The following is a 12,163-nucleotide window of genomic DNA, read 5'->3' as shown; positions in this document are numbered from 1 at the left end:
TCAGCCCGACACAGTGACCAACAAATTGCGCAAATGGTAATGGACATTTGAATTTATGACCAACAACTGTTACAATTGTTTGGACAAAAGAGAACTGCTAAGCGTTTACCTTTTGAACAGTGTCTTTATCGGACACTTTGTGAATTATTAAAACGATTTTATTGATAAATTAATTTTTGCTCATTTCCCGCTCCGTCCGCAACCGCTTCTGAGCCTCCCATTCCTGCGGATGCTTGTGTTTTCGATGCGTAAAGTAGTTGGCCTTCGAGTTGAACGTTCGATTCTGGCATATCTCGCACGAGTAAAGCGGCATGTTCGTGTGCGATGCGATGTGTTCCCGCAAGTTGGGCCGCCGTTTGAACCGCTTGCCACAGTACTCGCACTCAAACCGTTCCTCCACGTGCACTCGCAGCTTGTGGTTCGCCAGTGCCCGACTATTGGGGCTTTCGTGCGGGCATAGCTCGCACCGAAATACCTGCCCGCCCTCCAGGTGCATAAAGCGCACGTGCTTGCGCAGGTTGTACTTCCCGCTGAACCATTTCTGGCAGTGGTCGCACTGCAGCCGTTCTACCACGTCCACCCCCATATGCTCGTTGATGTGCCGCTCCATGGCCGGTTTGGTGCGGAACACCTTCCCGCATGTGTCACAGATGTGATGCCCATCGCCGCCGTGCATCTGGGCGATGTGCACCTTCAGCGACTGAGTGTTGGAGAGAACCTTCTCGCAGATATGGCACTGCTGCTGGACGTGCATCAGTTCGTGCGCCCGCAGCAAATACTGCTTCGGGTAGGACACGTGACACTTGCCGCACTTGAACGGTCGATCCGTTTCGCCGCTGTGACTTTTGGCAAAGTGTAGCGCCAGGTAGCGTTTCGTTTTGTACGTTTTATGGCAAATTTCGCACCGTATCGTGCCGCGGTGCGCTGCAATGTGATCTACCAGAATGTATCGACGAAAGAACTGCTTACCGCAGCATCGCACGTAACCTTTCGTTTTGTGCGCGGTTCGGTAGTGGTCCAGCAGCTGGACGAAGCTTTCCGCCGTTGCCGCACAGATCTCACACTCTAGAGTGAAGAATTGGGTTATGATTTTATCGTTCTCTAGCTGTTTAGCTTGTGATAATTCTTTTGAGGACGTGTCCTGATTTTCGGTCTCTTTTTGTAGATCGGGCTTGTTTTTAATACTTTTGCACGCTCGTCGTCGCTGTTTATCGTTCTTCCCTCGAACGCAATCCTCGTCTACGCTCAATCCTTCCCGGTCCTCCAAACACATAGTTGCCTCTTGATTCACAGCCAGCTCTTCCTTCTGTAAATGCTTTTCCGTCTTGGTACAGTCATCCTCTTCGACTAGTAATTCCACCATAACATTTTCCACCGGCTTAAGGACATTTTCGTTCGCCTCCCCGAGCAGTTGGAGCTGATTGGCCTGAACCTGTAGGCAGTACGAGTGGCAGTAAGACACGGTACTTCTGCATTCATTGCACACGTGTTCCGGAAGCGCCGTATCGTGGATTATCTTAAGCGGAACAGGAGAATCAAGTAACAAGTTTAAACCCGTTCACTTTCGCCGTACGTACTCTATCTACTTACATCGAAATGAAACACCGTTTTTAGCTCCTCTTGAAATTCAGCGTCGCGTATCGATAACTTCGGCCCGGTGGACGATAAACTTCCCAGACAAAGGCGACATCTTTCACTCATTTTTGCGTACCGAAATGCTGCGGATCTTCAGCGCTGCTTCTTTTTGCGGAATGCTTCTTTTCAGCGTAAACAATCTTGCTTTTGTTATCAAACAAGAGCGCGCTGTCAAGTGGCTCCAAACCAGCTGATCCATCAAGCATCTTCTACAGCGCAATGTACACAAAATCGTTTTCTGATAAATAAAAATAACACAAATACAATAATTGAAATATGTACACCAATTAGAGAAACGAACGATTCATAATCGGAATAACACACCCCGAACATGTGCGTTTTTTTCATATGTGTGCGTGTGCTGAGTTTTGACAAACATTTGCCGGCAAACAGCAGGCTGTTTTGATTTCATCGCGATGGATGCGTCGAACGCACGTGAAAATTAAAACGAACTGAACTGAGACATTATTCGAAAACAGCATGGCCTCATCGCGTGACAAAAGATCCGGCAGTATCTACAAGTTTCGTGATGCACTGATAAAGAAGATAGAGAAGAAGTTTGAAGAAGAAGAAAGATTGTTGCGGTTGCAGCGTAAGTTAGTGGTGCTGGGAGTTGCAACGAGACAAAACCATAAACCATCGTGAATTGGGTCCTATTTTAGGTGAAAAGCAAGCAAACAATGAACCATCTGAAGAAGCAGAACCAAGCGCACTAATGTTGACTTGCGACGATGAAGATCCATTCGCTGACCCCAGCAACGCAACGACCGCAGACGTATTGAAGGTGCTGCGAACCTTGTCGGTCCAGATCGAGCAGCTTTCTTTTAAGCAGGATACATTCCAACACCAGCTAGACGAAACAAAGAGCCGTGTGACGAAGCTGGATAGAAGACTGAACGAAGTGCTTTACATGGCTGAAGCGGTGAAGGACGAGTTGATGTCTGACGATTTCCAGAAGGCGACGGAGCAGATCGTTACACCCGTTGCCGGGTTTGAGTTTCAAGCGGTAAGCAACGAGACAGAGCTAAAAGATCTAGACCACAGGCTGGCCACGGACGAAGCGTACAGCAGGAACCTCACCAAATGGCTGAACGCGAAGATACTACACCCGGATCCAAACCATCGCTTACATCAAGCGATGGAGGCAGTTTTCAAGCGCGAGTTTCTGCCGTCGTGTAGTTGGAAGGGGCGAGCCAAACCGGGGCAATTCAGAATATCCATGAGTGCCCAAAAGTTCATAATGGAATTGTTTCGGGTGGTTGGAAGTAATCGGTTCATTACTATTTCAGATGAATTTGTGGCCAAGTTCTTTATTAAGAAACTACCGTTCGCCAAAGCGCGGCTCAACTTGAAAGGTTATAGAAGCAGTGTATGCAAAAGGAAATCCTAACTAGGCTCAAATCCGGACTATGTAAACTAAAATCCGGACGTAAAGTAGTTTGGACCGGAACATAGATGGATGCAAGCACCTTTCTTATGGTATAGACTTTTTACACAACTTATAGAGTACTAAGAATTTGTAAAATATTCTTTAGGAGAACGTGTCGGATATAGCGCGTTCAATGTATACATACACTACGACTACTCATGCACTATGCAGAACAAGTTAGGTCGTCTAAGGTTTATGATAGCATATCGTATCGAATTAATACATAAGAAGCAAAATACTAATTGAGCTTAAACTCCTATGCTAATTCCTACCGGAACAGGTTCACGTTTCGTTCCGGATCGGGAACAGCTACATGGGCAGTTTGAAAAATGAATAAAACTGGGAACTGATTCAGCACAGATAGAATTTTAATGCCAATTACAGGGCAGGTTCAAAGACCGTTATGGGTTCATTATCAGTTTTTCAACTGATAAGCGATCGTGATTTCGTTGCGTAGTCCTATTAACGGGATAAATGAAAAAGTTGGCGCCACGTCTCTATTAAAAAATGAATACAAAAAACATTCGTTGTCCATAATTCTTGAGCTGAAAACGAATGTTTTCAAAACATGAGGATAAATAATTATAAATGTGTATGAGTGAATCACGTTGTGACTTTTGATGTGCTTTCTGGAGCACGCCCACGACTCCGATCCGACTCCCACTACTGTTAGTCCGAATCCGACTCGGTAAAATGGAACCACTAGATTCGCCCGGAGTCGTCCGAAGCCTGCCGGAGTCGTTCGGAGTCGTTTGGAGTCGTCCGGAGTCGTCTGGATTCATCCGGCCGACTCCAGACGACTCCGGATGACTCCGTCTGTGGCCGATTCCGAATGAATCCAGACGACTCCGGACGACTCCGAACGACTCCGGACGACTCCGACTCCAGCGACTCCAGACGACTCCGAACGACTCCGACTCCGGCGACTCCGGACGACTCCGAACGACTCCGGACGACTCCGAACGACTCCGGAAGACTGCGAACGACTCCGGGCGACTTCGGTCGATTCCGGAAGACTCCGGACGACTCCGAACGACTCCGACTCCGGGCGGATCTAGTGGTTCCATTTTGCCGGAGTCGGTGCGCTCCATACAGCACATCACTAGTTCACAAGCTAATTTTATTATTTGCGGCTATCAATACGTAGCATCATTGGACCCAAACGCCTATTCTTATGGCGATGCCGATACTGACTCCGATTTCAAAGAAGACTCGGACCCGATTCCGATTCCAAACCCGAGACTGATTCTGATTCCGGAAAGTGATTCAGGACCTACTATCCAGAATCAACTCCGACGAAAACTTCGGAGCTAGTCGGAATCGATTCCGACGAAAACTTCATTTTTCCCATCACTAATGAAGATGCCTCCGCTAGCTGTCAAATAAAACAGTTTGTTTACATTCCACACGACGAATGCACGGAGTGCGCGTTGATTTCCTCCAGCAAATTGAACAGTGAGTCTGTAACACCATGGCGTCTTATTCACAACATGATAAAGATACCGGCAAAATATACCGATTTCGAGATAAGCTGGAGAGCAAATTTAACGCGGAGTTCGAAGCAGAACAAAAATTGATACGATTGCAGCGTAAGTTCATCTGCCCATGGTCGTTCGAGTCTGGTAAATGAATTGTAAATCGTTTGATTTGTTTTAGGGGAACAAGAAGCAAAAGAAAGGTTAGCAAACGAACTACTGATGACCTGCGAAGATGAAGATCCAACCATTAATCCCGACAGTGCAACGATCGCGGACGTGATGAAGATGCTGAAAACTGTGTCTCGCAAGATCGGGCAGCTTTGTGGAAAGCAGGACACCTTTCAGAAGGAAGTGTGCGAAGCAAAGCACCGCGTGCTAAAGCTGGAAGCAAAAATGAACACAACGCTTTCGATGACGGAAAAGGTGAAGGACGAGATGCTGGCTAGATATTGGACGCCGGAGCAGGACGATCCCCCAGAGCCCGGGTTTGAGTTTCGTGCCGTAAGCAATGAGCAAGAGATGAACGATCTCGACCAAAGGCTGGCCACGGACGAGGCGTTCTGCAGGAACCTCACCAACTGGCTGAAGGCGAAGATAAGTTTACAAAACCCTTCCGCCGAATGCTGCATGCGTTGGATCTGGTTTTCGAGCGGGAGTTTCTGATGTTGTGTAGCTGGAAGGGACGAAGCAAATCAGGGCCCAAAATTGCCATATGTGACCAAAGGTACATCGTGGAGCTGTTTCGGGTGGTGGGAAGTAATCGCTGCACTACTATTACGGACAAAATTGTAGCAAAATTCTTTGTAAGGAAACTAACGCGCAATACGCTACGACCCAGCGTGAGAAGAGCCGCTCCGTATAATTTGCCCAGCAGACGACGCCAAAAGAACTCCGATCCGCTCGCTCTGGATACCGATTTCAGTCGGTAGATGTAGTCTTTAGGAGATTGATTTTGGTATGAATTAATCTTTTGCTGTTGTATGTACAGAAGCACGAAAACAATGCAAGGAGATGCAACTGGCTCGTATATGGCTTATGATTAAAAGACAAGTTGTTAATCGTTTCGAAATAATAAATAAGGAATTGAATATAAATACTGATAATGCTTATGGCTCAATTTCTAGTTTACTGCGTCAGGTAAAACATCAGAGGTGGAAGGTTTTATTCTATCACTTATTTGATTTTTTTAGTTACGCTCGTTTCTATGAAGGTATTATAACTCCGGGAAAAGCATAAATGTGCATGTGTGAAGCATGTAGCGACGTGTGAGTGTGTGTTTGTGTGGAAAGTGTTTTGAACATCCTTTGCGAGCTGTCAAACGACATAGTTTGTTTACATTCAACACGACGAATGTACGGAGGATGCGTTGATTCTGCGTTGATTTCCTACAGCAAATTGAAACAGTGAAATAGTGTACACCACCATGGCTTCCCATCGTGATAAAGAGACTGGCAGAATTTATCTACTTCGTAAACGGATTGAGGATCAATTCGACCAGGAGTTTGAAGCAGAACAAAGATTGTTACGAACGCGACGTAAGTTCATCTGTCGGGCGCGCTCGAACGAGACAAACGTATATTATGTAGCATTTGATTTGCTTTAGGGGAACAGGAAGCAAAAGAAAGGTTAGCAATCGAACAAATGATGACCTGCGAAGAAGAGGATACAAACGTTAATCCCGACAATGCAACGATCGCGGACGTGATGAAGATGCTGAACACTGTGTCTCGCAAGATCGAGCAGCTTGCTGGGAAGCAGGACAGCTTCCGAAAGCAAGTAAGCGAAGCAAAGCACCGCGTACTAAAGCTGGAAGCAAAACTGAACTCAACGCTTTCGATGACGGAAAAGGTGAAAGACACGTTGATGCCTAAAGGCATGGCAACGGAAGTCATTCCCCCAGAGCCCGGGTTTGAGTTTCGTGCCGTAAGTAACGAGCAAGAGCTGAACGATCTCGACCATAGGCTGGCCACGGACAATGCGTACAGGAGGAATCTCACCAACTGGTTGAACGCGATGATATTGAACTCGGATTCCGACCGTCGACTGTATGAAGCGATGGAGGTGGTTTTCACGCGCGAGTTTCTGCCGTTGTGCAGCTGGAAGGGGCGACTGAATCGCAAAATTGCCATGTGTACGCAAACGCACATCATGGAACTGTTTCGGGTGGTGGGAAGTAGTCGCTTCACTTCTATATCGGCCGCATTTGTGGCCAAGTTTTTTCAGAAGAAACTGCCGCATGCCAAGACGCGACTCAGCCAGAAAAGTTATAGACCCCATGAATGCAATAAGAAATCCAGAGTATGCGACGCGAACTCAGATCCGCTCGCGGAGTAGATTTAGCTGGAACATAGGAGGGGGCATAATGTTTAATGTACAGAAGCAAGTAGCTTGTAATTGGAAGAGGAATTAAAATCACTTCGAAATAATAAATAAGGATTTGAATACAAATGTTAGGAAAAATGTTCAGGTCCATAAATATTTTAGAAAGAGAAGCATAAATGTGGATGTGTGAAGTAGTGATGGATAAAGTTGGCAAAAATCCGAAGATCGACCCTGTTCCAAATTCAGTAATTTCGGAATCGACTCCGGAAGGTAGGGCCCGCCCAGCATTATCCAAAGTCGTTTGGAATCGTCCGGAATCTCCAGGAGTCGTGCTTTTATAACCGGACTACTCCGCACGAACGAACAATAGCCGGAGTCGGATCGAAATCGTGGGTGCGCTCCAAAGAGCACATCACTAGTGTGCAGCACGTAGCGACACACCAAGCATGTGTGTGCGTGTGCGTCTTTTGAAAAACACCCGCCATCTGTCAAATGAAACCAGTTTGTTTACATTCACTGCGACGCTAGAGTACAGAACGCGCACAGATTTCTTTCAACAAATTGAACGATAAAATATCATAAAAAGATTACACTCTGCTCAACATAGAAAGGGAACAAACGGCAAATCATGGCAACACAACGTGACAAAAAAACGGGCAACATTTACAAAATTCGAGACAAGCTGGAGAGCAAATTTGACGAGGAGTTTGAAGCAGAACAAAATTATTTACGATTAAAGCGTAAGTTGATCGGTCGGGCATACGAATTTGGGGCAAATTTATGATGCGGCCTTTTACCACGTTTTAGGCGAACAGGAAGCAAAAACGAAACTCACCAGCGAACTGTTACTGACCTGCGAAGAGCAGGATCCATTCGCTGACGTGGGCAGATTGTTCAACGATCGGGGAGAAAGCTCGGCGCACAACGCTGGCCACGCTCGAACAGCTGAAGGACGTGGTGAGCATTAGCGATCTGGCACTGAAGAGCTCCGATCCCGAACTGGCCGGATTCGAGTTTAACGCCGTAAGCAACGAGGAGGAGCTGAACGAGCTGGACTTCAAGCTCGGAGCTGACGCAGAGTACCAGGGCAATCTTACCAAATGGCTGAACGTGAAAATAGTGAGCGAAGATTCCAAAAACCGGCTGCACGAAGCAATGGAGATCGTGTTTAAGCGGGATTTTCTGCCGAAATGTAGCTGGAAGGGGCGCTCCAAACCCGAGCCCAAAATCCCGATGAGCGCTCAGCGAAACATTATGGAACTGTTTAGGGTGGTGGGAAGTAATCGGTTTACCACCATCACGGATGCGTTTGTGGCCAAGTTCTTCCAGAAGAAACTGCCATATGCAAAGAATCGAGTGCACTTACAACGCAATCAAAGAAAGGGCTGCCGGTTGCATGTGAAAAAGCAACCTGATACGACTGTCCTGCAACACCTTGCTGGAGCTCAGCAAATTTCGATCCAATGTCGAGCGGAACCGACAACAGTGAGTCGGGTTAGTGACAACTGTAGGATATTTGAGAATGCTTAGGGGAAAACCCCCTATGAACCACGTTATGAGATCATGTTCGTTGTATATTTTTAGTTAGGTGCCGATATGATTAATTTTGCTTACAGACAAAATGAATAATTTGTTAGAATGAAAGACAACAAATGAAATAAGTAGAAAAAAGGTATAATTTACTGAACTCATCGAACATGGAATTTCCGGAACACTTTTAGCCAATTCGGAACAGCCCGTACTTCTTTCGCCGAAACAGACGGTTTGAAGCGCGCAAAGCTTACATGTGTATGTGTGTAGCCATCTGAAGATGGGTGCATGCGAGTGCGTGTGTGTGTGAGTGCGCTGCTTTTTGACAAACTTCATGGAACTGTCAACGGGCTAGGCGATTTGTTTATTCTCGAAAAGACGCTAGCAAGCAGTGAACGCTGGTCTGTTGTTGCAGTATTTTTATGCCAACAATCTATCATGGCCTCGCAAAACATGGCTACGGCGCGTGACAAAACGGGGAAAATCTACAAAATTCGTGAGCTGCTGGAAAGCAAATTCGAGCAAGAGTACGAAGCGGAACAGAGGCTCATCCAGATGGAACGTAGGTGAAAGCGAACAAACACAATGTTGACGAATCGTGCATTGACTAGCGCTGCGCTTGTATCCCTTTCAGTTGAAATGCAGGGCAAAGAGGCAAACGAACTAATGATGACGTGCGACGATGAAGATCCGTTCGAGGATACCGGCGACGCCACGATCGGGGACGTGCTGAAGATACTCTCTTCCATGTCGGGTCAAATCGGGCAGCTGCACCGCAAGATGGACCACATCCAGAAGGAGGTGGAGGACGTTTCGATCCGCGTGCTGCGGGTGGAGAAAAAGCTCGGCACAACGCTGGCCACACTCGAGCAGGTGAAGGATGCCGTTGCGCTGGGCGAAAATGCGGCCGGTGCAGATGCAGGCGAGCCCCCGTTCGAGTTCGATCCAGTTGCTAACGAGGAGCAGCTGAACGAGCTGGACTACAGGCTCGCCACAGACAGCACGTACCAGAGCAATCTCACAAACTGGCTGAACAAGAAGATACTGGGCGAGGAACCGAACGGTCGGCTGGTGGAAGCGATGGATCTGGTGTTCAGGCGCGAGTTTCTCCCACTGTGCAGCTGGAAGGGGCGAGGCAAACCGGGTGAAACGAAAATACCCATGAGCGCCCAAACGCACATCATGAAGCTGTTTACCGCGCTGGGAAGCAATCGCTTCATTGCCATTACAGATGCGTTTGTGGCGAAGTTCTTTTTGAAAAAGCTACCCCATGCGAAGGATCGGTTGCACGTGAAGCGAAAGAATGTGACGCTCGCTAACCGACCGAACAGCCGTCCTGACTCCACACAGGTTCAAGAGTACGAAGTACTGTAAGCATGCAGTGACATACATTACAGAGGGTAGGTAAAGTATTGGAACATTTCTTTGAAATGCAACATTGAATTCAACGGTTTTTCAAGGAAGTTCAGCAATTTAAGTTCTGAATTTTTATGACATCGATTAAAAATACAAATCGAACACGAAAACACATCCCAAACAAGGCGTCAAGACGTGTTGACTTTTTGTTTTTCGCTCATCAAAAAGTGTAAAATAAACATTAGGTACAGCAAGTTTTCCAGCAAAACGACGATCATGATGAGGAGTGAGCTTATTCCAAATGCTAAACACTCTTTATTAACCATTTAATATATATAAAACCGTTGCCTCTATTCCGACAATATTGCAGCTGGACCCATTCGCTGCATGAGCTTTTGCTGCATCATCGCTTCCCATTCCTGCGGATGTTTGCTCTTCCGGTGCACGTACTTGTTCGCGTTGGAATTGAACGTGATGCCGCAGAACTCGCACGAGTAGAGCGGAATGTTCGTATGCGTGGCCATGTGCTCCTTTAGCGTGAGCTTCGTGTTCAGCTTCTTCCCGCAGTGCTCGCACTCAAACGTCTGCTTGCGGCCGTGCGTCCGCAGCTTATGGTTCGTCAGTGCCCGCCGGTTCGGGCTGACGTGCTGACACTCGTCGCACTGGATCGGGCCGGCCCCATCGTGCACGCCCTTGATATGGTTGCGCAGGTTCAGCTTGCTGTCGAACCACTTCGCGCACTGGTCGCACTGCACCCGCTCGACCGTCACGATGCCCAGGTGCGCCCGGATATGCCGCTTCATGGCCAGCAGGCAGCGGAACTCCTTGCCACAGGTGGGGCAGATCTGTGTGTTGTCCGTGCCGTGCACTTTCTGCATGTGCGTCTTCAGCCCCTGCTCGCCGGCCAGCACCTTATCGCAGACGGTGCACCGTAACCGCTCGTGGCGCTTCTGGTGCTGTTTCAGGTGGTACAGCTTGTGGAAGGAATAGTTGCACCGCTCGCACTTGTACTGCCGCGCGTGCTTCGGCTGCTCGTGGTCCAGCTTGTGCAGATTGAGCGAGCACACGTTCCGGAACACTTTGCCGCACACGTCGCACACGATCGATCCCAAGTGTGCGCCCAGATGCTCGAGGAGCCGTGCGCGCCGGAAAAACTTGCGATTGCAACACTCGACGTAGCCGGGTGTTTGGTGGTCCAGGCGGTAATGGTGAAACAGTGCCGCCACCGTTTCCGCCTTGAAGGGGCACTTTTCACACCCCAGATGGAAATGTTTGCGCAGCAGCTCTTCATCCTCCTCCCGGGGCCGGTTTTCCCTCTTGCGCCGCTGTGGTGTGTTGTTCTGTTTGCCTTTGTCTTCGTCGGTCGTGGGCTCTTCCCGTACTGGTTCAGTGTCTTCTAGCACGTCACCGTTATCATCGTCATAATTTAAACTATCGTTCGATTCTGCTTTGACTAAACTTTCCGACAAATACTCCACAACCGGTTCATCGTGCTGATCACTTGTCTGTTTCGCCGCGGGAAGGCATGGTTCTACCTTCAGCAGCTCAATATGATATTTCTCAACCTGCACGATGCTGTCGGCAGGGTCTGTGTGTACATTCGCTTCGGAAGCGACTTTCGCTGGCGATTCTTTCTTCACCTTCCCGTCAGGATCAGCTCCAGCGGCGGTAATCGAAGCTTGCAGACTGTCCTGGTTGGCTCGAACTTTCTCACTGTACTCGTAGAACTGTTCGACCGTTTCTCGGCATCCACGGCATGCATCGGCCGGGAGATTTTCAGCTGGCGCAATCTACAAGCAAACCAATTAATTAAAGCACCTGCAAACGGTTAACTCCCTTTCGATTTGCTTACATCGAACGAAAACACAGCTTTTAGCTTCTGTTGAAAGTCTCCGTTCGAGATGGCAATTTTGCGACCACGGAACGAACTGCGCAAGCACAAGCGACACGTTTGGGGTTCATTTTTCATTGTAAAATGTGAATTTATTTTGGAGCGAGCACGAAACACATTTTCGCATTCGCAGCGCGTCTTTTTTTGTAAACAAATGGCATCAACACTAGTGATGGGAAAGTTGGCAAATATACGGAGACGACTCTGATCCGACTCTGATAAATTCGGAATCGACTCCGGAAGGTAGGTCCGCTCTGCATTATCCGGAGTCGTTCGGAGTCGTTCGGAATCGCCCGGAGTCGTTTGGAGTCGTTTGGAGTCGATCGGAGTCTTTTGGAGTCGTTCGGAGCCGGACTTCGAAACAAAGGTCTGTATATAAAGTGCACGCGCAAAGTTACAAAAAAACACAATGATAGGAAATATCTGACCACAAGCACATTAAAGCACACGGCTTCTGTTGACTCCGTCCAACTCTGATTCCTGTCGACTCCGATCGACTTTAGACGAGTTCGAATGACCCCG

At 47.9% G+C, this 12,163-nt stretch overlaps 5 protein-coding genes across 7 annotated transcripts; 4 read left to right on the top strand and 1 right to left on the bottom strand.

Annotated features, from left to right (window-relative positions):
• Positions 1–104: 104 nt before the first annotated feature.
• On the bottom strand, positions 105–11,819 carry LOC120894318 (transcription factor grauzone-like). The gene is made up of 4 exons (XM_040296834.1): positions 11,603–11,819; positions 10,103–11,540; positions 1,591–1,718; positions 105–1,516 (listed from the first exon to the last, which is right to left on the bottom strand). Exons 1-4 carry the CDS (start codon positions 11,717–11,719, stop codon positions 170–172), a joined length of 3,030 nt encoding a protein of 1,009 aa, XP_040152768.1. The 5' UTR covers positions 11,720–11,819; the 3' UTR covers positions 105–169.
• On the top strand, positions 1,811–3,601 carry LOC120898743. Of its 2 annotated transcripts, XM_040304990.1 has the most exons (3): positions 1,811–2,227; positions 2,298–2,641; positions 2,925–3,601. In XM_040304990.1, the coding sequence occupies exons 1-3, from the start codon at positions 2,116–2,118 to the stop codon at positions 2,985–2,987; spliced, it is 519 nt and encodes a 172-aa protein (XP_040160924.1). In that variant the 5' UTR covers positions 1,811–2,115; the 3' UTR covers positions 2,988–3,601. The 2 variants fall into 2 exon arrangements, with proteins under 2 accessions (XP_040160924.1, XP_040160923.1); XM_040304989.1 differs by having other exon boundaries at positions 1,814–2,227; positions 2,298–3,601.
• Positions 4,344–5,636, top strand: LOC120898744. Its single transcript, XM_040304991.1, has 2 exons — positions 4,344–4,653; positions 4,721–5,636. Exons 1-2 carry the CDS (start codon positions 4,536–4,538, stop codon positions 5,203–5,205), a joined length of 603 nt encoding a protein of 200 aa, XP_040160925.1. The 5' UTR covers positions 4,344–4,535; the 3' UTR covers positions 5,206–5,636.
• Positions 5,851–7,751, top strand: LOC120898742. Of its 2 annotated transcripts, none has more exons than XM_040304987.1 (3): positions 5,851–6,077; positions 6,154–7,604; positions 7,672–7,751. In XM_040304987.1, exon 2 carries the CDS (start codon positions 6,184–6,186, stop codon positions 6,874–6,876), a length of 693 nt encoding a protein of 230 aa, XP_040160921.1. In that variant the 5' UTR covers positions 5,851–6,077; positions 6,154–6,183; the 3' UTR covers positions 6,877–7,604; positions 7,672–7,751. The 2 variants fall into 2 exon arrangements, with proteins under 2 accessions (XP_040160921.1, XP_040160920.1); XM_040304986.1 differs by having other exon boundaries at positions 6,146–7,604.
• LOC120898741 lies at positions 7,774–10,021 on the top strand. The gene is made up of 2 exons (XM_040304985.1): positions 7,774–8,956; positions 9,029–10,021. The coding sequence occupies exons 1-2, from the start codon at positions 8,683–8,685 to the stop codon at positions 9,766–9,768; spliced, it is 1,014 nt and encodes a 337-aa protein (XP_040160919.1). The 5' UTR covers positions 7,774–8,682; the 3' UTR covers positions 9,769–10,021.
• Positions 11,820–12,163: the final 344 nt, after the last annotated feature.

This window comes from Anopheles arabiensis, chromosome 2, assembly GCF_016920715.1.
Source record: "Anopheles arabiensis isolate DONGOLA chromosome 2, AaraD3, whole genome shotgun sequence".
Classification (NCBI taxonomy): Eukaryota; Metazoa; Arthropoda; class Insecta; order Diptera; family Culicidae; genus Anopheles; species Anopheles arabiensis.
This window is presented reverse-complemented; position numbering and strand designations above follow the sequence as displayed.